Here is a 27,964-nt window from a genome sequence, read left to right on the forward strand (position 1 = left end):
CCAGGGAGTTCCCGTCGTGGCGCAGTGGTTAACGAATCCGACTGGGAACCATGAGGTTGCGGGTTTGGTCCCTGCCCTTGTTCAGTGGGTTAACGATCCGGCGTTGCCGTGAGCTGTGGTGTAGGTTGCAGACGCGGCTCGGATCCCGCGTTGCTGTGGCTCTGGCGTAGGCCGGTGGCTACAGCTCTGATTCAACCCCTGGCCTGGGAACCTCCATATGCCGCAGGAGCGGCCCAAGAAATAGCAACAACAACAACAACAAAAGACAAAAAATAATAATAATAATAATAATAATACCACCATATGATCCAGTAAGTCTACTTTTGGATATTTTTACAAAGAAAACAAAAACTCTAATTCAAAAAGATACAGGAGTTCCCGTCATGGCGCAGTGGTTAACGAATCCGACTAGGAACCATGAGGTTGCGGGTTCGGTCCCTGCCCTTGCTCAGTGGGTTAACGATCTGGCGTTGCCGTGAGCTGTGGTGTAGGCTGCAGACGCGGCTCGGATCCCGAGTTGCTGTGGCTCTGGCGTAGGCCGGTGGCTACAGCTCCGATTGGACCCCTAGCCTGGGAACCTCCATATGCCGCCGGAGCGGCCCAAAAAAACAGCAAAAAGACAAAAACAAAAAAACAAAACAAAAAGATACATGCACTTATGTTCACTGCAGAATTACTCCTAGTAGCCAAGATACAGAAGCAACCTAAGTGCCCACCTACAGATGAATGTATAAAGATGTGGTAAACACTTGTGATGGAATATTAATCAGCCACAGAAAAGAATGAAATCTTGACATTTGTGACAACACAGATGGACCCATAGGGTATTATGCTAAGAGAAATAAGACAGAGAAAGACAAATACCACATGATTTCATTCATATATGGATTTCAAAAAAAAATAGTTAACAAAACAGAAACAAACTCTTAGATACAAAGAACAAACAGGGAGTTCCCATTGTGGCTCAGCAGTAACAAACCCAACTAGTATCCACGAGGACACAGGTTGAATCCCTGGCCCCACTCAGTGGGTTAAGTATTCGGCATTGCTGTGAGCTATGGTGTAGGTCACAGAAACGGCTTGGATGTGGTGTTGCTGTGGCTGTGCTGTAGGCTGGCAATTCGACCCCTAGCCTGGGAACTTCCACATGCTGCAGGTCCGGCCCTAAAAAGACAAAAAACAAACAGGCTGTTGCCAGAGGGAGCAGGGTTAGAGAATAGTGAAATAGCTGAGGGAGATTAAGACATAAAACCTTACAGTTTTAAGTCTTGAGGATGTAATGTACAGTAGAGTGAATATAGTCAATAATACTGTAATAACTTTGTATGGTGACATGGTAACTAGACTTACTGTGGTGATCATTTTATAATATACAAAAGTATCAAATCACTGTATTACACACCTGAAATTAATACAATATTGTAAATCAATTATACTTCAATAAAAAATAAGGAAATCTGAAGTTCCCACTGTGGTGCAGTGGAAACAAACCCAGCTAGTATCCATGAGGACACCAGTTCAATCCCTGGCCTCTCCGAGTGGGTTAGGGATCTGGTGTTGCTGTTCGCTGTGGTACCAGTTGCAGACAAGGCTCGGATCCCAGGCTGCTGTGGCTTATTGTAGGTCTGCGGCTGTAGCTCCAATGTGACCCCTGGCCTGGGAATTTCGATATGCCATAGGTGTAGCCCTAAAAAAAGCAGGGGGGGGGGAGAAATTCAACAAAGTAGCATGGCATAAAATTAATACACGGAAAACAATAGCTTTTATTACATATGCAATACGCAGTAGATGGAAAAAAGACTGTATTTATAATCACAACAAAAAAGATAAAATGTTCAGGAAAGAACTAAAAAGAAGTGCAGAGCTATAAGAAGAAAATTTAAGGGAGTTCTCTGGTGGGTTAGCCAGTTAAGGATCTAGCGTTGTCACTGCTGCGACTTGAGGTGCTGCAGGTTTGAACTTTTTCATGCTGTGGGTGTGGCCAAAAAAAAAAAAGTTCATATGGAAATGAGTAAGAAGAGTCAGAAAAACTGCAAAATAATGGTAGTGAAAGTGACAAGTCCTACCAGATATCAAACCATAGAGTCTCAATAATTAAAACTGGGTAGTACTGGCATATAAACAGACAGGAGAGCAATGGAACAGACTAGAAATTCCATAAATTGACCATAATGCATACAGAATTTTAATATATCCTAAGGTATGAAAAAATGGATTTTTCACTAAATGGGAGGAGGCAGTCATCTGGAAAAATAAAATTAGAGCTATCCTTTTCACCAAGTTAACTCCGAATAGACCCCAAACTTCAGTGTAACACATGAAACTCTAAAAGTATTAGAAGAAAGTACAGAAGAAACTTTCATAACCTTGGAATGGGAAATGTTTTTCTGATAAAGTCAAATACATCAAAATTAAAGAATTCTGCAAGGAAAAAAAACACCATTAAGTAAAAACAAAACAAGCAAAACCACAAAAAAACCTACAAAACCAAATGACAAGTTAAGAAAAAATATCTGCAACCATATCACTCAAAAAAGAGCAAATCTCCCACATATAAACACATAACAGAAAAAAACACTTTTAGGTGTACATATGCATGTGTATATATAGATATATAAAACAAAAAAGAACAACAATTTTTACAAATGATTATGTCCAAAATGGACACAAGGTACCATCGGAAGAGTCACAGAAAAGGTAATGAACTTTAAACACGTGGAAAGATGTTCAACCTCATACATAAGGACAACAACAACAAAGTCACCCACCCCATTTTTTTCTATTTATCAGATTAGCAAAAATAAAAAAAACTTGATAATACACTGTCTTGGCAAGGCAATGTGAAAACAAGTACTCTCAATCATTGCTACTAGTAGTACCATCAGCATAGAAAACATCTATCAAAATTATATATATACCACTAGCCCAGCAATCTCGTTTTTGATTAGTGATCCTTATAGATACACCTGCTCTCACACAAGATGACAAATATATTAGGTTATTCACTAAAACACTCTTTGTAATAGCAAGATAGGAAATTACCCAGATGTCCATCAACAGAGACTAAGTTTTAGAACTTTCAGTAAAGAATGAAATGCAGTGAGAATGTAGATGCGGTCTACATACTGATTTGGAAAGATCTCTAAGATGTATCATTGAGAGGAGAAAAAAAAAAAAATAACAAGGAGGAGTGAAACAATGATTGTCAGTCATTTGACAGTAAGATATGAACGTGGATCACATCATTACCAGCTGCTAAGCCACAGCCACCACCTCTACCAATATTCCTTTAGGCCAGTCTCTCATACTTGTCTTCTAACCCTATCCCATCCCACCCCCCTTAACTTCAGGCTCTATTGTTCCTACACTCTTGCTCCTCCCCACCAACTCCTTTCCTATCCCATAGCTGGCTCTTTCCACAGTATTCCTTAAACAGTGTCCTGGCCTGCTTTACTCACTTATTCTTTAAGCACACAAAGTTTACCAGCTGCCTCCCCCTCACCCCTACTGGCTCACAAACTTGACGTTAAAGAGCTAGAGAGGAAATTATAGAATAATTAGTCCAATTCCCCCACTCTCAAAGAAAAAAACCTGAAACCAAGACAGTGGTACTGTGACTTAACTAAAGTTACAGACCACAATTGTGGCAGAATTAGGACTAGATCCTAGTCTTTCAGCCTCAAGTTCAGTGCTTCTTCCATCATATACCCCACATATACACAGTGCACAATCAGCAGAAATATCAGAACCAAGTGATCCAGTCTAGTTCAGGCCAATACTCATTAATTGGAACTGCCCTAAATGACTAAAGTCAGAATACTTACGATTAAATGAGTATATATTTTGAAAGACCTTCAGTCTTCAGTAACTCTCAACCTTGGTTACTTATAATTACTTGGCAAGTTTTAAAAAACAGTAATACCTGAATCATACTAAGTCTGCACTGTGCCGTGAGCTTAGGGAATTTAAACACTACCCAGGTGATTCCAATGCGCAGCCAAAGTTTAGAACCATACTTTTCATACATTATTTAATTTTACCTTTAGATCAGGTAATTGAGTAAGGTGGGGAACATGGCTTAAGGACTTGCAGCAAAACAGTGAAGGAGAAACAAAAGCTCTTTCTTTTCTTTTGCTTATTATAAACTTTGGTTGCTTCTTTAAATTTTTTTGTTTTTAACATAAGTAATGTAAGACTACATTGCTTGTGAGAAAATCAAACAAAACTTAACTGTATAGAATCTAAAAGTGATTCCTACCCCAACCTGAATTTCATTTTGTTTTTTTCTACATCTATGACCTTGGAGTCTCTTAAACCTTTCTTAGCTTCCACGTTGTCATTTAGAAAATGAGGGGCTAACATACTTTCCAGATCTAGGGACACCAAGACTATTTTAAACCTTGGCTATTTGATTTCAGTGTTATCATATTTCCCTGAGAAACTGGAAATCATTTGGTGCAAGATCTTTAACTCTTCCTTCTTCCATTAGTGGCTATTCTCCACATCCTTTTCAATCTCCCTTCTTTCAAAAAGTTAACCCCAAGCTGGGAGCTAAAATGGAAGCTACCTAACAATGCCTGGCTCATCTCTACCATTGCCTTCACCCTAATTTTTCATTGATATATTTAAGGAAACACTGAAAGTCAAAGTAATTATTAACAGCACTAGAAACTAGGACTGCTGCTCAAAGAACAGTTCTTTTCCATCAAAGAACAGGCAGGAATGGGACTTGAAACACAATACAGCCAGGCAGGAAGGTAACAAACTTCTAACTACCTGCTCCAAAACACCTTTCTCCAGAGGCAGCAATGGCAGTGGTAAGTCACATTATCCTACTGTGAGAGATTCAGAAAGGTCAGTGCTACTACATGCCCACAGCCTTTCATCTCTACTTCAGATTCTATACCGTACAAAGTAGTACATATACCCTGGGTTGGAAGGCAAAAGCACAAAGCGCTGACAGCAAAAGTCATGGTAGCATTACATTTTGGGAATTACAGTTATTTGTAGCCCAGATTTCAAATTATCAAAAAACAAAGCCTCTTTTCCAAAGTCAAATTCCAGCCCAAAGGAAGGGATTTCCCCCACTCATTCCAGCAGGAGATACACAAATGACTGCTAGACACTAGAAAGTATTAAGAAACTATGTGCATTAATTAGCCCTTCAGTTTAACATCTGAAAGGAGAATTCCTACAGCTACCAAATAGCTAATGAAGGAACCTATCTACCCTATTTGGCACATACTAGACTGTATATACTCCTTTCCTCGTTCAAGGAAGAATAACTGAGGGGAGATGGGAAAACATTCTGCAACATAAAAGAAAAGAAACTCTGCATCTGTGATTCAGAAAATGCATATATAAAGAGCAACAGATTAAATTTTAGAAATCAACTACATTACTCTCAACAAATTTCATAATTAAATTTTAGAAATCAACTACATTATTCTCCACAAATTTCATAAAACACACTGAAATAAAAGATCAAAGTCCACAGGGCTGAAATGAAAAGAACTAATTGAGATGCAAGTAGAAATAAGAGAGGAGAAAAATAAAGTTAAAAATTTCAAATACGTCCATACAGATGGCCAAAAAACACATAAAAAGATGTTCAACATCACTAATTATTAGAGAAATGCAAATCAAAACCACTATGAAGTACCACCTTACATTGGCCAGAATGGCCATCATCAAAAAGTCTACAAACAACAAATGCTGGAGAGGGTGTGGAGAAAAGGGAACCCTTTGGTGGGAATGTAAATTGGTGCAACCACTGTGGAAAAACAGTATGGAGATTCATCAGAAAACTAAAAATAGAATTACCATTTGATCCAGCAATCCCACTCCTGGGCATCTATCCAGAGAAAACCATGACTCGAAAAGATACCTGTGCTCCAATGTTCACTATAGCATTATATACAATAGCCAAGACATGGAAACAACCTAAATGTCCATTGATGGAGGAGTGGATAAAGAAGATGGGGTACATATACACAACAGAATATAACTCATTAAAAGGAAAGATATAATGGCATTTGCAGCAACATGGATGGACCTAGAAATTATCATGCTAAGTGAAGTCAGTCAGACAATGAGACACCAACATCATATGCTACCACTTACATGTGGAATCTAAAAAAAAGGACACAATGAACTTCTTTGCAGAACAGATACTGACTCACAGACTTTGAAAAACATGGTTTCCAAAGGAGACAGGTTGGGAGGTAGGGGATGGGCTGGGGATGTGGGATGGAAATTCTATAAAACTGGGTTGTGATGATTGTGTACAACTATAAATGTAATAAAATTAATCGAATAATTAAAAAATAAATAAAAGTAAACTACAAATGAAAAAAATTACAAATATGCCAAAGCAAAATTCAAATCTTTACCAGAAAAATAAAAGAGCAGAATAATTAGAAATGTGGTGAGAGCAAATTTGAGAATGGAGAAGGAAAGGACAAAGCAATGAAAAGTATTAAGAGAGTGTTGATAAGTAGAGAGAAATAAACTTCAACTTGATTGTTATCCCTGAAATAAATGGACAGAAATAATAATCAAAGATTTTTTTTAAAAAGGAAATGAAAACTTTCCTGAGTCAAAGAACGTTCTGTGTCTCTAGCTCAGAAAAGCTCACAAGAGGGAGTTCCTGCTATGGCACAGTGGGCTAAGGATCCAGTGTTGTCTCTGCAGCAGCAAAGGTTCAATCCCGGGCAGTGTGTTAAGGATCTAGTGTTGCTGGTAACTGTGGTGTGGATCACAGCTGTGGCTTGGATATGATCCCTGGCCCAAGAACATACATATGCTGCAGGTACAGCCAAAAAAGAAAAAAAAAAAAAAAAAAAAAAAAGAGCTTATAAGAGACCAAGCAAAATTACCAAAAAGATAGTGACAACTAGATTTGTTCTAGTGAAATTTTCAGATTACAAGGATAAAGAAAACGCCCCATAATCACCCAAAAAGAAAAAAACAAGTCATACAGAGAGGACCCCAAATCAGTCTGGCCACACATTTTTGCTTTGCGAGACCAGAAGATAATGGCAAAATATTAAAAATTAAGAGTGAAAAATAATGAGACAAAATAATTTTGCTCCCTTTCCCACCAGGTTGTCTTTCAGTATGAAATCAACCTAATGATACTTTTGGATGTGTACCAATCATGTACTTTTCATAAAAATTTCATCTGAATAATAATTAACCACTAACAGAGACCTTGAGAATAGGGAGGAAGAGATGAAACCAGTTAAACACAGGGTAAGTCTAAATAATTGTTATAAATATGGTTAACACCAAATGCTATGTTTAAAATGACTATTAAAAAGGAAGCTCTATAAGATATAAAACAAAAATCAACTGTTATCAGTCACCATCATCTTCATTTGAGTACTATGAACATTTCTGCTAGTATGCACTGTCATTAATGTAGTGGGTTAAAGTCCCCTATTAAGGATAAAGAGTTTTAGACTAGGTCATGGTACACTGGTCTGTTCTAGATGTGTTATACAGTAAGAACCATACAATAAGTCTTCTTTTGTGAATGGCTTCTTTCACTTAGCTTCATTTCTCCAAGCAAGTAACAGTACTTTGTTTTTTAAATAACCAAATAATATCTCTTGGGATAGAAACACCATATATATTCATTCATCAGGTGATACGACATTTGGGGTGTTTCCACCTTTCACTATTACGCATAATGCTGCTATGAATATTTGTGTATAAGTTTTGGTGTGAATATACGTTTTCATTTCTCATGGGTATATATACACCTAGGAGTGAAATATGTTATCTCTGTATTTAACCTTTAGAGGGATTTGCTAGACTTTCTTCCAAAGCCGTTACATCATTTTTCATTCCTACCAGCAGTATACTAGGGTTCAAATTTTTCCATATCCTCAACAACACTTGTTGTTTTTCTGATTATAGCCATTCTAGTGAGTGTGTAGTTGTATCTCATTGTGGTTTTGATTTTCATTTCCCTTATGGTTAATGCTGTTGAGCATATTTTCGTTTATTGGCCAAAAGCATAATTTCTTTGAGGAAATATCATTCAAATCCTTTGAGATAATTTTCTTTTGTAGTTTGGGACAAATTGGTTGACTGGGAAAAAAATCTGATTAAATTCTCACTTCATAATTGTTCTAGTTTATTGGAGCTGACATAACAAAATTACATAGACAAAGGGGCTTATAAACAACAGAAATTTATTTCTTATAGTTCTGGAATCTGAGAGGTCCAAGATCACTGTGCCAGCATGGCTGGGCTGTGGTGAAGACCCTCTTCCAGGCTGCAGACTGCTAAATTCTTGCTGTGTCCTCATGTAGTAGAAGGGGCTAAGGAGCTCTGTGTGCTATCTCTTGTAAGAAACTAAGTCCATTCGTGAAGGCTCTACCCTCATGATCTTGGCATCTCCCAAAAAGCCCTACTTTCTAATACCATCATAATGGGCATTAGGATTTTGACATATGAATTTGGGGGGAATACAAACATTCAGACAGTAGCAACAATGTATACTAAAAAGTTCTGACTAAAACATTTAATACAAAAAATAAAATCATATGAGTTCCTGCTGTGGTACAATGGGTTAAGAATCTGACTGCAGCAACTTGGGTTACTGTGGAGGAGAGGATTTGATCCCTGGCCCAATAAGATGGGTTATAGGATCTGGTGTCAGTCACAGCTGCAGTTCAGATTCAATCCCTGGCCAGGGAACTTTCATGTGCCAAGGGGTCGACTGTAAAAAAATAAAACAAAATAATAGAACTACAATCACATGCTGTTACATATTTAAATACAGTATATTTATCAGTTCATGGACTAAAGAGATAAAGCAAAATACAGTTATAGCATTACTTTTTTTTTTTTCTTCTCGCTTTTTAGGGCCACATCTGTAGCATGTGTAAATTCCCAGGCTAGGAGTTGAATCAGACCTGCACCTGCCAGCTTACACCACAGCCACAGCTACACAGGATCGGAGCCATGTCTGCGACCTACACCACAACTCACAGCAACACCAGATCCTTAACCCACTGAGTGAGGCCCAGGATCAAACCCAAATCATCATGGATACTAACCAGGTTCATTATTGCCGAGCTCTGATAGGAACTCCTACATTATTATTTTTTTTAATTGTGCAGGACAAAGCACACAAGCTACTCTTGTAGTCAAAATATAAGTTTGAAATTACATTTGTAAATGACAAAAGGTTAATAAATAACATTAAAGAACGCTTAAAAATTAAGGAAAACATTAACTTCCCAACAGAAAAATTGACTCTCAAAATAGAAAATTAGAAATAAAAATCATCAATAAGTAAGTGAAAAGTTTGTTACATTTCCTAATTTTTTTGAAAAGCAAAATGAAATCTGCCTTTCTTCCAACATCAAATGGCAAAGATTTTTAAAATGAAATACTCGGTGCAAGGTACAATGAAATAGATTAACATTCATATTTTGCTTATAATGTTCATTCTCCTTAACATAGTCACTGTAATCTTAACATCTAGGAATCCTAGCTTAATAAATAAAGATGTGGTTAAAGATTTATATTCAAAGATGTGTATTGAAATATTAATTATAGTGAAAATTGGAAACTAGCTCAAAGTTCAACAGAATGGTTAAACAATTTAAATGTACTCAAACATTGTTTCTCCACTAAAATTCATGTTTTCAAGAATATAACATCATGGGAAATGTGCACATTTTAAATATTAAAAAGTATATAAAACTGATTATTTCAGCTTACTTAATTCTGTGGGTATGTCTATGCACATATTGGGGAAAAAGACAAAGGAAACTTGATAAGACAAACCTCCAAAAATTGGGCAAAAGATTTGAACAGATACTTTATAATCAGCACACATAAAGATATTCAACATCATCAGTCATCAGGAGAATGAAAATTAAATCTACCCCTACTTATAATGGGTAAAATTTAAAAAACTGATAATATCAGGAGTTCCAGCATGGCTCAGTGGGTTAAGTATCCGGTGTTGTCACTGCAGTGGTTTGGGTCATTGCTGTGGCACAGGTTCAAGAGTTCAATCCCTGGCTCAGGAACTTTCACATGCAGTGGGTGTGGCCAAAAAAAAAAAAAAAAAAGAGTGATAATATCAAATGTTGACAAAGCCATAGAGCAACTGGAACTCTCATAGTGGTGGGAAAATAAAAACATGTATACACAAAGTCTCGCCTATGAAAATTAATAGCAAGTCTATTTATAATAGCCTCAACTGAAAGTAAACTGGAAAAAATCAAAGGTTTATCAGTTAATAAATAGATAAACTGCAGTATACCCCTACAATAGAATACTGTCAACCAGTAAAAAGGATCAACTACTGAAAGGATTCTCAACCAGTGGAGGGAGAGGACTTTGCCCTCTACAGGACATTTAGCAATGTCTAGAGACATCTGTGATTGTTACAGCTGGGGAGAGAAGTGTTAATGGCTTCTAGTGGATTGAGGTCAGGGATGCTGCTAAATAACCCACAATTCACAGGAGAGTCTCCAAGACAAAGAATTATCCTGTCCAAGATGTCCACAGCACCAAGGTTGAAGAATTCTGAACTGCTGATATATGCAACAACATGAATGAATCTCAAAAACTTGATGGCAATCAAAAGAATATTTCTGTAACATTCTAGAAACAGGCAAAACCAACCTATAGTAATAGACATCAGATTAGGTACTTCCCTGGGACTGGGGTGGAGGCCAATTTCACAGGTGCATAAGGTACCTTTGGAATGAAAATGTTCTATACCTTGATTGTGGGGATATATACATTTGTCAAAATACAAACTGTATGCCAAAAATTAGCACATTTTATTGTATGTAAATTATACATATAAGGTTAGGAAACAATAAATTGTTGAAGCTGGGTGAAAGGTGTATGAGGGGTTCATGATAGTACTTTACTTCTGTATCTGTCTCAATTTCCATGACAAAAAAAAATTTTTTTTAAATACATATATAGGAGTTCCTGCTGTGGCTCAGCAGATTAAGAATCTAACTAGTATCCATGAGGATGTAGGTTCAATCCCTGGCCTCGCTCAGCAGGTTAAGGATCCAGCATTGCCGCAAGCTGCAGCATAGGGCGAAGATGTAGCTTGGGTCCTGTGTTGCTGTGGCATAGGCTGACAGCTGTAGCTCGGATTTGACTCCTAGCCTGAAAACTTCCATATGCCTTAGGTACGGCCCTAAAAAGGAGAACACACACACACACACACGTTTCTGCTGTGATCCAGTGGGTTAAGAATCCAACTGTAGCAGCATGGGTCACTCTCAGGTTTGATCCCAGGCCCAGTGCAGTGGGTTAAAGGATCTGGCATTGCCACAGATGCCCAGGAACTTCCATATGCCACAGGTGCGGCCATAAAATTAAAAAACAAAATCAAAAACATATAGAAATGCTAAGTAGTACAGGGACAGGCCTTAACTGAATCTTTTTTAAAAAAACACACACCCAAAACCTACTCAAGATTAAAACCTCCTTATGAGAATGACCTTTGTGTTATGTCTCTGTTCTTGAAGAGGAGAGAAGCTGATGTGACAGAAGAAAGAAAGATACATGGTTTGATACAAGGACGGTAAGGAAAAATTTACAAGCTACTCCTAACCATCTCTCCACACCTCTTAATGTCCTATCTAGTTCCAGTTTGGCACTAAGCCATGTCTTCTGTGGTAGATGGACTTCTAAGATGGCCACCAATTATCTCAGTTGCCTGGAATTCAAGCCCTAGTGTAATCTCCCCTGCCTTCCATTCCCAAGTGTGGGCTGGCCTAGTGACTTACTCCTAATCAACAGAATATGGCAAAGGTGATGGGACGGCACGTCCATGATTAGTTTATAAAAGGATAAGGCTTCCATCTCCCTAGGAGACTCTATTGCCTTCTCAGCTTGCCATGTTGGAGAGGCCACAAGGCAAGGGAACTGACAACAGCCTCAGCCAAACAGCCAGTGAGAAACCAAGGCCTTTAATCTAACATCCCTTGAGGAAGTTAATTCTGCCAACAACCAATTACGCTTAGAAGCAAATCCTTCTTCAGTTAAGCACTGAGATGAGACTCCACTCTTGGCTGACACCTTGACTGCTGACTGTAAGAGACCCAGAAACAGAGGGCCCATCTAAGCTGTACCTAGATTCTTGACCCATGGAAATTGTGCCATAATAAATGTTTATTATGGAGTTCCCATTGTGGTTCAGCAGGTTAAGAACCCGACATAGTATCTGTGAGCATGCGGGTTTCGATCCCTGCCCTTGCTCAGTGGGTAAAGGATCCAGTGTTGCTGCAAACTGCAGTCTAAGTCACAGACACAGCTTGGATCCATTATTGCTGTGGCTTGGGTGTAGGCCAGCAGCTGCAGCTCCAATTCAAACCCTAGCCCAGGAACTTCCGTATGCTACAGGTGCAGTGGTAAAAAGGAAAAAAAAATGTCTGCTGTTATAAGCTGCTAAATTTGTGCAGTTTGTCATGCAACAACAGATAACTAACAGTACCTTCCTTGGAAATCCTGCTGAAAGTTCACCTCCTTTTAAATGGTTTGGCAGTTTTTTTACAAGTTAGATTTAAAAAAAAATTAGATATACCATATAACCCAGCAGTACTGCTAGGGATTTCCTAAAAAATAAGTGAAAATATGTCTATTCAAAGACTTGTACAAAAATGCTTTACAGTAGCTTTATTCACAATCATCAAAACCTGGAAACAACTCAAATGTCTATCACATGTGAATAAACAAGCATGTTATATCCATACAACAAAACACTACTCCACACTCAAATGGAATGAACCACTGATACATGCAACAAATGGATAAGTACCAAAAATCATTCTGCTGAGTGAAAGAGCTAGACACAAAAAAGAATATAGTGTATGAATGCATTTACATAAAATTCTAGAAAATGAAAAGCAATATATGGATGGAGGCATTGAATGGAACAAACTGCAAAGGAATATAAGGAATATTTAGGAAGGTGGAAGTTTTCTGTAATTTGCTTGGGGCAGCAGTTTCATAACAAATACTGTAAACTAATAAATATATCTGTCAAAGCTCAGTGAAACATGTTTCACTTTTAAATGGAGGTAGTTTATTGTATATAAATTATATCTCATTAAGTTGACCAAAAAAAAAAAAAGTCATCTTCTTTGTCAAGCCTTTAACTACATCTAATTTAGCTGTTCCATTATTCTACCTTAGCCTCACACAACATCCTATAGTTAAATTACTCCAGAATAACTATTACAGAGAATTCTGAGTGTCTTGAACTCTACCATACCTAAAAGTTATAGAACACTACTATTCACCAGGCACTGTTTTAAGCACTCAGGATTTTTACCTAAATTAGTCCCCCCAATAAGCCCACAAAATAGATTGTTACCCCCATTATACAAATAAGGACACTCAGAGAAGTAACTTAAGGTCACATATAGCTAGAAAGTGACAGAACTGTGACTGGAGCCCAGTCAGTTACAGAGGCTGAGCTCTTCACTTCCACTCTATATCTCGGACCACTCAAATATTAGGTAAAAGCATACTTTGACAGGTTCATTCATTCATTCAACAAGTATTTAACCGTACAATACATGCCAGGTGTTGTTCTAAATGATAAAGATATAATATTGAGGAAAATGGAGACATGCTACCTGCTCTTATGTAGCTTACATTCTAGTAAGAACTTAGGTTTAAAGTACAGGATACTTAAATCAAAATATTTATCTGCTTATTTATGTATTTATTCAAATATTTACGCAAAAAAAGTCACAAGTTGTGTAGTAGCCAGATCTGCTTTAACTAGCTAGAGCAGTGACTCCCAACCTTGTCTGCACCTTGGGAATCACCAAAGAGCAGGATCACTTTAGGATCTTTTAAAAATTCCTAGGCCATACCCCCAATTACATCACAATCTGGAGTGAAGGGTGTGATGGGGAAAGGGGACAAAGGCATCGGTACTTTACAAAGCTCCAGAGGTGATTCCAATGTAAAGACAAGTTTCGGAAATTACTAAACATGAGTTTTTATCTGTCTGAATAATGATAAAGTTCATTCATGGTGACACAGAAAGAGGGAGATGAAAAGTAAACAAAACCAAACCAATATATACATGCCCTTCCCTGAATCAGAGATTTGCAAGGTAAAGGTAGCTTTGATTGTTTTTCTCCAATGTTATAAATTCTGAGAATATTAGAAAGAGGCCAAATAATTACTTTCCTTCTTAGACAGAATCACAGACAACTGAGATATTCACCTTTTTATCTTTTCTTGGTACTTTCCATGGAACCAATAAAGAATTCTTCCATACTACATATATTCAACATAACTAATAAAGGTTGATTCAACTGCTTTCCTACTAAGCAGATCTTATTTAGTCACTCAGAGTTCAATCCACAGGCCAAATTCAGCTTGCCAAAGTAAAATACTCTGTGGACAATGAAATAAAAACACTTTCTTTTTTAAAAAGTGAAGTCTATTTCTAATTCAATCTTTTGTTTAGGTTGAAACCAAATCTTTTATAATTCAAAAACTTGCATTTGTATACTATAGAATCAACAGACCTGTTTAAGAACACTCTGACCACTCTCAGAAAAGACAGAGGTTCAGTAGGACCCCTCTCCATTCCATCCAGGACCTAGACAGAAAGAAAAAAAGGCAAAGAGGAAGAAGAAAAATATCAGAAGAAAAGACTTAATATATAAGCCCAATAAACCTATTCAAGACAAGTTTCTGTGACTGGTCATATTTCTTCTACCACTGTTTCTGCTGATTTCTCTCTAGAAAAGAACTGTAAAAGACATGAGATTACCTACAGCCTCAAGTCCAGTGATTTCTTTTAAAGGAAAGCTTATCATAATCACCAAAGAAGCTTTTTCAAAACACAACAGCAGTGCGTTCTGTGTTCACTTTATAATTCATCATCCCTAATGAACTGTGTACTTTGCATTATGTGTGCCATACTTCAATTAACAAATATTAAAAACAGAGACACTTGCCCTGGGCAGAACCCCTGAAGGACTCTAATATACACAATAGAATATTACTCAGCCATTAAAAGGAAAGAAATCATGGCATTTGCAGCAACACGGATGGACCTAGAAATTATCATGCTAAGTGAAGTCAGTCAGACAATGAGACACCAACATCAAATGCTATCACTTACATGTGGAATCTAAAAAAAAGGACACAGTGAATCCAACTAGGAACCATGAGGTTGCAGGCTCGATCCCTGGCCTCGCTCAGTGGGTTAAGAATCCGGCGTTGCCTGTGGTGTAGGTCAAAGACACGGCTTGGATCTGGTGTTGCTGTGGCTCTGGCAGAGGCCAGCAGCTGTAGCTCTGATTAGACCCCTAGCCTGGGAACCTCCACATGCTGTGGGTGCGGCCCTACAGAAACAAAAAATAAATAAATAAAAATTAAAAAAAGGACACAATGAACTTCTTTGCAGAGCAGATACTGACTCAGAGACTTTGAAAAACTTATGTTTCCAAATGACACAGGTTGGGGGTAGGGGGATGCATTAGGGTTTGGGATGGACATGCTATAAAATTTGGTTGTAATGATCGTTTGTACACCTATAAATGTAATAAAATTCATTAAGTAATTAAAAAAAAAGAAGGTAGCAGAGGCAGTCCCACAGATGTTACATGATTTGCCCTAAGGCACATGTGTAGTTAGCTACAGACTTAATCCTTCTTGTCATTTTCCTGCTCTTTCTGTTATAAAACTGTAAATATGCTAATAATATTAAACTTTTAAATTTAACATTTACTCTCATATTTATACTCTAAAAAAAAATTTATTACAAATGACAACTGCAAAAAACAAAGTAAACAAATAAATGGAAAACGCAGATGTTGTGGGTTCACAACTGTGTACCACCACAGCTGCTGCACCATCCATATAAGGAAATTAAATAAAGCCTAACACTCATCCAATGATTTCCTAACTGCAGTACCCATTTTTTATGTTTTTAATATAAATGTCAAGTGATTAGTAGTAAAATTAACTGGATATACCTTGAGATCAGACTAGCATCATTTATAACAACAGGGTAACAATGGAAAAAGAGCATGGCTAAACATGCAGGATGAGTGTGCCCCAAATTACAGTTGTGACCTTCCCACAAAGTTGTATGATTTGGGGCAGGGTACAATTTCTCTGTGCCATAGATTCTTTTTTTTTTTTTTTTTTGGCTTTTGTCTTTTTTGTTGTTGTTGTTGCTATTTCTTGGGCCGCTCCCGCGGCATATGGAGGTTCCCAGGCTAGGGGTCGAATCGGAGCTGTAGCTACCGGCCTACGCCAGAGCCACAGCAACGCGGGATCCGAGCCGCGTCTGCAACCTACACCACAGCTCACGGCAATGCCGGATCGTTAACCCACTGAGCAAGGGCAGGGACCGAACCCGCAACCTCATGGTTCCTAGTCGGATTCGTTAACCACTGCGCCACGACGGGAACTCCGCCATAGATTCTTAAAATTATAAAATGAGAGGATGGATCATTAAGCTAGAGCTGAACAGAGAACTGCAGTTTCCTTCCAGGCTTAAGAAAACTTGAGATCCTGCTGTATAGAACAGGGAACTATATCTAGTCACTTATGATGGAACATGATGGAGAACAATGTGAGAAAAAGAATGTATATATATGTGTGACTGGGTCACTTTGCTGTACAGTAGAAATTGATAAACACTGTAAACCAACTATAATGGAAAAAATAAAAATAATTAAAAGTAAGTTGTGTAGTATTCTAGTGTGTAAATAAATTACGGTTCACTTAAAAACTTAAGGACTATTTATCAGAAAATTTAATTATTATTCTACATGCTTTTACTTTAGCAAATAATATCTCTATTCAAATGTTTCAAGTTGCTTTGTAAAATAAGACTCCTGGAATTCCGCTGGTATCTGCCTCATAAATATAAGCATAGTCTTCGGCTTTTATCAAATACAGATCTCCTAGATTTGCTCTCTTGGTACAAAACATCTTCCTCTCTAAACATGGCGAATAACCATACCCTCGATACTTTACCATCACCACCATGAGACTTCCCTTTTTTTTGTATAAGTTTTTTTTTTTTTTTTAAGGTACCCTCTTTAATTTAATTTTTGTCTTTTGGGGGCCACACTCGAGGCATATGTAAGTTCAGGCTAGGGGTTGAACTGGAGCTGCAAATGCTGGCCTATGCCACAGCCACAGCAACATAGGATCTGAGCCACGTTTGTGACCTATATCACAGCTCATGGCAATGCCAGATCCTTAACCCACTGAGCAAGGTCAGGGATCAAACCCATGTCCACTTGGATACTAGTCAGGTTTGTTACCACTGAGCCACGACGGGAACTGAGTTTTGTTTTGTTTTAAACTTTATATTTTGAGATCATTTCAGACTTAGAGAGCATAAGCCTTTCCTCCTTTTTTTTTTTTTTTTTTTTTTTTTTTTTTAATGACCACATCTGCAGCATATGGAAGTTCCTGGGCCAGGGATCAAATCCAAGCTTCAGCTGCAACTTACGTCACATCTGTGACAACACAGGATCACTGCACCAGGCTGGGGATCGAACCTGTACCACCAAAGAGACAACACCTTAACCTGCAGTGCTACAGAGGGAACTCCACATGTCATTTCTTTTAATGGAAAATATATATGTAGAGAATGCCCTCATAATTTTTTGCATAATTTTACTATAATTTAAATACTTTCAATGGATACATTTGTTCAGCCTCCCTTTACCAACCACCTACTATGTACCAGGCACTCTGCTAAACACCTTCTTGCTCTTGAAGTTACTACATAAGAAACAAAAAATGGGGAGTTCCCGTCATGGTACAGTGGTTAACGAATCCGACTAGGAACCATGTGGTTGCGGGTTCGATCCCTGCCCTTGCTCAGTGGGTTAACGATCCGGCATTGCCATGAGCTGTGGTGTAGGCTGCAGACGCGGCTCGGATCCTGCGTTGCTGTGGCTCTGGCGTAGGCCGGTGGCTACAGCTCCGATTCGACCCCTAGCCTGGGAACCTCCATATGCCGCGGGAGTGGCCCAAGAAATAGCAACAACAACAACAACAACAAAAAGACAAAAAAAAAAAAAAAAAGAAACAAAAAATGTGTGCAATAGATGATTTAAATAGCATTTTCATGAATCTCTAGATCTGGTATTACACCTATACTACTTTAAAATTTTAAGTTGGCCTTCTAACTACACAACCTTAAATGTTTTAGGGTAATTTATACAGCATTTAAAAAGTATATGAATAAATAGTTAAATGTGAAATGTCTATTTGCCATGACACAACTAATGTTAAGATCCAATCCTATCCTCCCTACAGTCTCTAGTAAGATTCTTAAAAAACTATTACATGCTTTCTGTTCCCAAATCCAGGAATCCCAAGGGAAAATATATGCAAATCTCCAGCCAAATCACAGTGCCCCGAAAAGATCACCAAATTGCCTGCTGAGACTGGCATTTCATTACTGTAACCCCCCTGGTTTGCTCTTGGTAGGGATAATGGACAATTTAAGAGATTAGGGAACATTAACATTATACCTTAAAACTTCAATCCTGACATTTTAGTTAAAGAAACAAAAGATAAATCTGTGAAATATAAAGTCTGAAATTCCTAAAACTACTCATCCTAACACAGTTGACCCTTGAACAATGCAGGAGTTAGGGGCTCCAACTGCAGGGATGTTTGTATGTATTAATTGAAAAAAAAAAAAACTTCATATAATTGGACTGGCAGAGTCAGACCACACTGTTCAAGGGTCAACAGCAGGTAATAATTTTAACTAAGCAAATATAAATCAACAGAATAAGTAGGAGGTTCAGTGAGATTTTCCCCATCTTGTTAGACATCACAGTAAGTGGATAAAGTAAAATTCAGAGGAAAACTGCTTTATAAACATTATGTTCTAATTGTGAACCACTATGTTCTTTCATTTATAATAAAGCTTCCATCAAAAAAAAAAAAAAAAAAAACGCAAGTTTGGAATACTAGTGTTTTAATCCATGCTGTAATATACAAATGACATGGAAAAGCTGACCAAATCCTACAATCCAAGAATTTTAAAAAATCCCCAAAAATGACTTGATGAGACTCTGAGCAGTGTTAGAGAGCCCTTAGTAATCATCTGGTCCAATACTCTCATGGAACACACAAACTTAGGGCCTGAGCAAACAATTTATCCAAAGCTTCTTAGTAGTTGGGAAGTCTTTCACCTCACATATGACACTTCTTTTTTGTTGTGGTTGTTTTAGGGCCGCACCCGAGGCATATGGAGGTTCCCAGGCTAGGGGTCTAATTGGAGCTACAGCTGCCAGCCTACGCCACAGGCACAATACCACCAGATCCAAGCCGAATCTGTGACCTACACCACAGGTCGAGACAACAGCAGATCCTTAACCCACTGAGCAGGGCCAGGGATCGAACCCGAAACCTCATGGTTCGATTCGTTTCCACTGTGCCACGACGGGAATCCTGACATACAACACTTCTTTAGAAAGGAAGTACTTCATTTTATTTTATATATATTTTAGGGCCACACCCACAGCATAGGGAGGTTCCCAGGCTAGGGGTCGAATCAGAGCTACAGCTGCCGCCTACACCACAGCTACAGTAATGCCAGATCTGAGCTGCGTCTGCAACCTATACCACAGCTCACAGCAACGCCAGATCCTTAACCACTGAGCAAGGCCAGGAATTGTACCTGCGTCTTCATGGATACTAGTCAGATTTGTTTCCACTGAGCCACGACAGGAACTCCCAGTACTTCGTCTTAAAAGCACAGAGAAGTATGTCATACAGTGATAATGAATGTTGTCTTGCCTTAAGAAAAAACTTTAGAGAACAATGACCTTCTTTCTCTATTAAGTTTCCAACATGAAACTCAAATCATGAAATCTGGGCTCCAAATTACAAAAGTATTTAGGCCATCATTCTAAGAGTCCGCCAATGTTTCCTCTTCTCCATTGTCTTAACATACAGACATACCTTGGAATCCATGGGGCTGATTCCAGGACTTTCAGTCCCAACACAACAAAACCGGCAGATGCTGAAGTCCCTTACATAAAATGGTAAGGTATTTGTATATTAACAGTACATCCTACCCATATCTATAAATCATCTCTAGATTACTGATACTACCATTAATACAATGTAAATGATACGTAAACAGCTGTAAATACAACATAGTTTGTAACCTTGACAAATTCAAGTTTTACTTTTTGGAACCTTCTGGAATTCTTTTTTTTTTCTGGAAATGTTTTCATTCTCTGGTTGGTTGAATCTGCAGATGCGGAACTCATGGACATGGAGAGCCAAGTGTATTCAAGTGTTCACAGATAAATTTGTCAGCACGCCCCCCCCTTTTTTAACGCTCTTACAACTGTCACTAAAAAAAAAAAAAAAAAAAAATCAAACGCTGAAGTCTTAGATCAGCTTTCAAGGCCTGTGGCTACCATTTAATCATTACTGATGACCCAGATGAATACACTTGGCAAACCTGCAGACAGAACTGTTATTAGGTGAATACATTAACATTTTTAAGCATAGGTAGAGCATTCAAATTGACTTGGGACAACCAGAAAAGCACTTCTTCAAAAGAGGGTATTTAAAAACTAGAAAATCCAATACTACGCTTAATTCCCAAACAATGAAAAAGAGGTAATTTTTTGGGACTTCCAGCCATGGCTCAGTGGAAACAAACCTTACCAGTATCCATGAGGATGCAGGTTCGATCCCTGGCCTCGCTGGGTGGGTTAAGGGTCTGGTGTTGCCATGAGCCATGGTGTAGGTCACAGATGCAGCTTGGATCCTGAGTGCTGTAGGCTGGCAGCTACAACTCCAATTTGACCCCCTAGCCTGGGAACCTCCATATGGTGCAGGTGGTGCGGGCTTAAAAAAACTAAAAAACTTAAAAAAAAAAAAATTTACCTTCGTCTTTTTTTTTTTTAGGGCCACACCCACTGCATATGGAGGTTCCCCGGGCTGGGGTCAAATCAGAACTACTGTCACTGGCCAAAGCAACGCTGGATCCGAGCCACATTTGTGACCTACACCACAGCTCACAGCAACAGCAGATCCTTAACCCACCGAGTGAGGCCAAGGATTGAACCTGCATCCTCATGGATACCAGTCAGGTTCATTTCTGCTGAGTCACAATGAGAACTCCAAGAGATAATTTTTTGATCAGAAGAAATTCAATGGCATAATAAACAGGTTTAATAAGAAATGTTTATATTAAAGAACAAAGAAATAAATCTCTGCCCAAGTTGCGAAGAAGAGAAAAACAAAATTAAAGTTAAAAATTAACAATAAAACAAAAAAAAAATAGAAAAAAATTTAGACAAATTAACTTCAGTGGAGTGGTGGTGAGCAAGAGATGAACCTAGAAATCATAAATAAAAAGACTGACAGACATGATTAGATAATACAGCCTGTATGTCAAAGGAACCACAAAGTCATAAGACAAATGAAAGACTGGGATAATATATTTGGGCCATGACAAAAAAAGGGATTAATACTAAATAAACAAAAGCACTCACAAATTGATTAAAAATTAAAAAATTAGGAGTTCCCGTTGTGGCGCAGTGGTTAATGAATCCGACTAGGAACCATGAGGTTGCAGGTTCGATCCCTGGCCTTGCTCAGCAGGTTAAGGACCCGGCGTTGCTGTGAGCTGTGGTGAAGGTTGCAGATGCGGCTCGGATCCTGCATTGCTGTGGCTCTGGCATAGGCTGGTGGCTACGGCTCCGATTCGACCCCTAGCCTGGGAACCTCCATATGCCATGGGAAGCAGCCCTAGAAAAGGCCGAAAGACAAAAAAAAAAAAAAAATTAAAAAATTAACAACCCAAGAGAAAAATAAGATAGAGGATTGGAAAAGGCAATATCCAAAATGTGGAATGCAAATTGGACAATAAGTGTATTCAATTTATTAGGAAATGAAAACTAAAATAAAATACTTTTCGCCCAGCTGACAGGCAAAAACTGAAGATACCTATTATCCAGTGCCAGTGGGAATAAGAACTGCAACCATCTTTATGGAAAGTAACCTGGCATAATATTGAAATAAGCCTACTTTTTAACTCATATTTGGGAATTTATTCTACAAAAGTAAAAGCTTCATTTCTTAAAGATATATGCATAAAGATGCCTACTGTTTATGATATGGAAAAATATCAGAAACAACCTAAATGTCACTGAGAGAAACCTACATAAATGGAGCATTATGCAGCAAGTAAAAAAATGAATATCTCTTTAATGATATAGAAGAAAATTATGAAATACTATAAAGCAAAAAAACCAGAAGCTATAGAATAATGTGAATGGCATCATGAAAATCTTACCCAAAAAAGGAGAGAAATAAGTCAGTATGTATATCTGTGTTTCTAAGAGCATAGAGAAAGATATGGAAGAATCATACTGGGCTAGTATACTTGGGCATGCTGGAGGACAGGAACTGGAGAGGAGTAGATGGTTGGCTTTATGCATCTCAGATGAGGCCCAGCTTGTTTCATTAAGCCTACACTGCTTTTGTGGTTTGAAAGGAAAATCCTATTTGAGTATAATTTGTAACAGAAAAGAAACAGAATTTAAAAAAAAAAGTCTATAATGGAAGTGACAGAAAAAAATAGCTATTAAAATTGATACAGCATTAGTATACAAAAGTCAGCCAAATGAAACACTCAGAAGACAAGAAACAAAAATAAATTCTGAGTGTTTTTTGGGTAGGTTTGTAAACAACACCTATGAATTCAGGATTTACCTCCATTTCAAAAAAAATAAGTTTTTTAATTAAGAGCTTTATGTTTCTTAGTATTGCCTGCTTAGAATGTTTTTTCAAAAAGCAAACATGACTCACCATAAAATTCTGTCAAAGAAATGCTCCCTATTATATATTTGCAATATGTATTTTTTTGGTTAAATTATATTTAAGTTAGCTACATCAGAATCTTGAAATTTATCCTTTATAACAATGCACCACTCTTTGTTACACTATAAAATTTTTAAGCACATAGTACAAATTTAAAAGGAAAATATCAAATCTACACTGAACAAATGGTCAAATGATATGAAAAAGCTAGTTCAGATAAGATTGAAAAATACTTGTCACTTTAATATTCGTTTTCTGCTAGTCAGAAAAGAAATAAAATGCAACTTCATGATGGAGAGATCCAGCAGTCACAATATTAACCCTATGACTGATGTTATCATCAACAGTGGGAAAACCAGACATTTATGCACCTCGCAATATGGTGCAAAGTAAAGAATATTTATTAAATATTTTTGCCAAATGTTTAACTAGAATCTAATCAAGTCTTAAACCTTCCAGTTTAGGGAAATACAAGGAATAAAGGAATAAGTTAAATGCCACAAAGAAATCAATCAGATATATCCAGGATGTGGGACATTCAACAAGAAAACTGCTTTGGTCTCAGCAAATCAGTGCCATGTTTTTAAAAAAAAAAAAAAAAAAAAAAAAAAAAAAAAAAGGGAAAGAAAAGGTAGGGAGCAGGAGTTCCCGTCGTGGCGCAGTGGTTAACGAATCCGACCAGGAACCATGAGGTTGCGGGTTCGGTCCCTGCCCTTGCCCAGTGGGTTAACGATCCGGCGTTGCCGTGAGCTGTGGTGTAGGTTGCAGACGCGGCTCGGATCCCGAGTTGCTGTGGCTCTGGCGTAGGCCGATGGCTATGGCTCCGATTTGATCCCTAGCCTGGGAACCTCCATATGCCGCAGGGGCGGCCCAAGAAATAGCAAAAAGACAAAAAAAAAAAAAAAAAGGTAGGGAGCAGATAAGATATGGGAACTGTTCTAGATTTTTTTAAAAAAGCCTACAAAAATAAAAACATGCAAATGCAATGCATGATTCTTAGTTTGATTCCACTACGATGAGTTCCTGTCGTGGCTCAGTGGTTAACAAACCTGACTAGTATCCATGAGGATGCGGATTCGATCCTTGGCCTTGTTCAGTGGGTTAAGGATCCAGCATTGCTGTGAGGTGTGGTGTAGGCCAGTGGCTACAGCTCTGATTCGACCCCTAGCCTGGGAACCTCCATGTGCCACAGGTACAGTCCTTAAAAAAAAAAAAAAAAAAAGACAAAAGATTCCACTTTGAACAAGTCAGCTATAAAAGTCATCATAGAGACAACTAAAGAAACTTAAATACAGACTTGGTGTTAGAAATATTAAGGAATTACTGGGAGTTCCCACTGTGGCTCAGTGGAAACGAATCTGACTAGTATCCATGAAGATGCAGGTTTGATCCCTGGCCTCATTCAGTGGGTTAAGTATCTGGCATTGCCATGAGCTGTGGTGTAGGTTGTAGATGTGGCTCAGATCCTGTGTTGCTGTGGCTGTGGTGTAGGCCGGCAGCTACAGCTCCGATTCAAGCCCCAGCCTGGGAACCTCCATGTACCATGGGTGCGGCCCCAAAAAAGACAAAAAAAAAGGAAAAAAGAAATATTAAGGAATTACTGATAATTTTGTTTGGTGTGATAATGGTGTTGTGATTATGTAGGAGAATGCTGTTATTTGTAAGAGACGCATGCTAAAGTATTTAAAGGCGTAGTACAATGAAGTCTTTATTTTTAAAAGTTTAACATGATAAGTGTATTATTAAGCATATGGAAACATGCTGAATAAAGGTGTTTATTATTTCTGGGACGGTTTTTTCATATGTTTGAAAGTTTTCATAATAAAACACTTAAAATATCAAAACCCCCACAAAACTGTGAGGTAGCACTATTATACTAGAAGAAAAAAACTATAAAATCTATTACTAACTACTAGCTAGTAACAATGTAAACTAGTAGTTGTTCTAAAGAATAATCTAGCAATATGGTTAAAAGGTGCTATCTTTACTAAATGAATTATTTTAGGGAACATATTCCAAGAAAAAAATTGGGGGAGGGGGAGATTTATAAAAAGCTATTATAGCAGTATAATTTAGAATTGCAAATCACATATAAAACCAAACTGGAAATCATTCAAATACCAAATAAACAGAGAATATTCAAACTTTGGTTATTATATATTCATTAAAAATGGTAACTATATAGACATGTGGAAAAGTGTATTAGTGTAATGCCAAATGAAAAACTATATTAAGAATGTATGTACAGCAGAAATTAACACAACACTGTAAATCAACTATACTTCAACAAAAAATAAAAATAAAAACATTTAAAAAGACTGTGTGCATATGATGACTAGGAAATTGTCTGTCCATAATATTTAAATATAATTTTTTTTTTTTGTCTTTTTTTGCTATTTCTTGGGCCGCTCCCACGGCATATGGAGGTTCCCAGGCTAGGGGTTGAATCAGAGCTGTAGCCGCCCGTCTACACCAGAGCCACAGCAACGCGGGATCCGAGCTGCGTCTGCAACCTACACCACAGCTCATGGCAACGCCGGATCGTTAACCCACTGAGCAAGGGCAGGGACCGAACCCACAACCTCATGGTTCCTAGTTGGATTCATTAACCACTGCGCCATGACGGGAACTCCTAAATATAATTTTAAAAATTTCATGAACACACACGATCTTAGAGAAAATATAAACAATGCAAATATAGAATCAGGAAGAAATGCCAGAGCACAACAAGGAAAAGTACCTGAGCACTACTGTTGACCACAATTTTGAATGAATACTCACAATTTGAATACAGTCCTACTGTGGACAAAAGTCAACGTAACTATCATTTAGAAGACAGAGAAGGGCTTCCTGCGTGGCTCACAACATACAAGACATAGAAAAAGAAGATATCATTGGCTTTAGTAGTACCTAATCTTCCTCAATTCCTTCCACTAGCCACATGTTTAAAAAAGATATGGAAAAACTGAAAAGGGTTCAAAGAAAAATCAAGAGATTAAAAAATAGGATGGAAAATAGGTGATCTTGAAGAAAGTTTGCAAAAAAAAAAAAAAAATTGAACAACATGATTATCAATATTTCAACCCAGAGAGGCTTTGAATAGAATAGAGACCCTAAAAAGCTCATACGTCTCAATGCCCAAAGAAAAAAACGCTCATTTGTTATTGTTTTTGTTTTTTACTTAAGAGGAATTTCTTGATGGTCCTGGTGAAAAGTTACTGGCACGGGCAAATGAGGGAGGCTAAGTGTATTAAATATCTGTTTTTCTTCAGGGTATCTACTTACCCATGATCATCTGATGACAGAATCTCCCTAAAGTTTGAATTAGTTTTCCATCATTTCAAAATTCTTCAGTGCTATCCTGCTCCCACACACAACCCACTCAGCAGCATTCAAATATCCTAGATCTGGCATCTAGGGCCCCAATAAATTACTCTGGCTTGATCTCCCCACAACTCCTCAATACATCAGCAAACAAAACTTCTCTATCTCATTTCCTAAATATTCCTTATGCTTTTCTGTGTCGGCCACTCCCTTGGTTCTTCTCTCCTTAACTCACCTCATTGCAATTTTACCCTTTCACTTGTTTAGTAAATTTTAATTTAATACTTCTGTATCACACCACCCATTTTAAGTTGAATTGTGCACCCCCCAAAAAAAGATACATTAAAGTCCTAACCCCCAGTACCACAGAATGTGACCTGATTTGGAAATAGGAACTCTAAAGATGCAATTAGTTAAGATGAGGTCATACAGGAGTAGGATAGGCCCCAATCCAATATGATTAGTGCCCTTATGAATAGTGTCCTTATAAGACACAAATTTGTCCTTGTAAGAGAAAAATTTGGACAGAGACAGAGATATACAGAGAAAACGACAGAAACTAAAGTGATGTAGTTGCAAACCAAGGGATTTCAAGGATTAATGGGAGCTAGGAAGAAGCAAAGGGAAGAATTCTACTCAAAGTCTCAGGGAACATGGCCCACTGACCTGCTGCACTCAGGTTCTAGCCTGAAGAACTATGAGAGACTAAATTTTTGCTGTTTTAAGTCACTCATTTTGTTATGGCAGCCCTAGGAAACTAATATACCATCTTTTCTATGAAGCCTTCCCTGATCCTCTAAGTGGAAGTGATCTCTTTCTCTCTCCTGAATTCCCACAGTGCTTACTATTTCATTTAAATGCTTTCCTCTGGATTGGAAGAGTCAATATTATTAAAATGACTATACTACCCAAGCAATCTATGGATTCAATGCAATCCCTATCAAATTACCAAGGACATATTTCACAGAACTAGAACAAAATATTTTAAAGTTTGTTTGGAAGCACAAAAGACACTGAATAGCCAAAAACATCCTGGGGAAAAAAAAAAAAAAAAAAAAAAGGAGCTGGAGGAATCAGGCTCCCAGACTTCAGACTATACTACAAAGCTACAGTCATCAAAACCATATGGCACTGACACAAAGACAGAAACATAAATCAGTAGAACAGGATAGAAAGCCCAGAATTAAACCCACACACCTACAGTTAACTTATCTATGACAAAGGAGGCAAGAATATACAAGTATATACAATATGTGGTGCTGGGAAAACTAGACAGCCACATGTAAAAGAAGGAAATTAGAACACTGCCTAATACCATACACAAAAATAAACTCAAAATGAATTAAAAACCTGAATATAAGACCAGATACTATAAAACTCTTGGAAGAAAACATAGGCCAAACACTCTCCTACATAAACAATAGCAACATCTTCTCAGATCTGCCTCCTACAGTAATGACAATAAAAACAAAAATAAAAAAAGGGGACTTAATTAAACTTAAAAATTACTGCACAGCAGAGGAAACCCTACACAAAACAAAAAGACAACCCACAGAATGGAAGAAAATATTTGCAAATGAAGCGACTGACAAGGGATTAATCTCCAAAATTTATAAACACCTTCTGCAGCTCAATACCCAAAAAAAGAACAACCCCATCAAAAAATGAGCAGAAGATCTAAACAGATGATTCTTCAAAGAAGACATACAGATGGCCAAAAAACACATAAAAAGATGTTCAACATCACTAATTATTAGAGAAATGCAAATCAAAACCA

General features: G+C 37.7%; 1 protein-coding gene across 30 annotated transcripts in view; it reads right to left on the minus strand.

Annotated features, from left to right (window-relative positions):
- NCOA6 (nuclear receptor coactivator 6) overlaps nt 1-27,964 on the minus strand; it is a 107,616-nt gene that overhangs the window by 69,221 nt on the left and 10,431 nt on the right. For 15 of the 30 annotated variants that reach the window (XM_085003567.1, XM_085003565.1, XM_085003566.1 and 12 more), the window contains exon 2: nt 14,550-14,623. The exons of the other annotated variants lie outside the window; for them this stretch is intronic. In XM_085003567.1, the coding sequence (XP_084859693.1) occupies nt 14,550-14,611 (62 nt within the window). In that variant the 5' untranslated portion in view covers nt 14,612-14,623. The remainder of the gene's footprint in view (nt 1-14,549; nt 14,624-27,964) is intronic. 30 annotated transcript variants of the gene reach the window in all.

The sequence above is a fragment of the Sus scrofa genome, chromosome 17, assembly GCF_054392235.1.
Source record: "Sus scrofa isolate SSC_HxYL_T2T_F1_AM1 chromosome 17, Sscrofa_HxYL_maternal_Yorkshire_Landrace_v2.0, whole genome shotgun sequence".
In the NCBI taxonomy this organism is placed as follows: Eukaryota; Metazoa; Chordata; class Mammalia; order Artiodactyla; family Suidae; genus Sus; species Sus scrofa.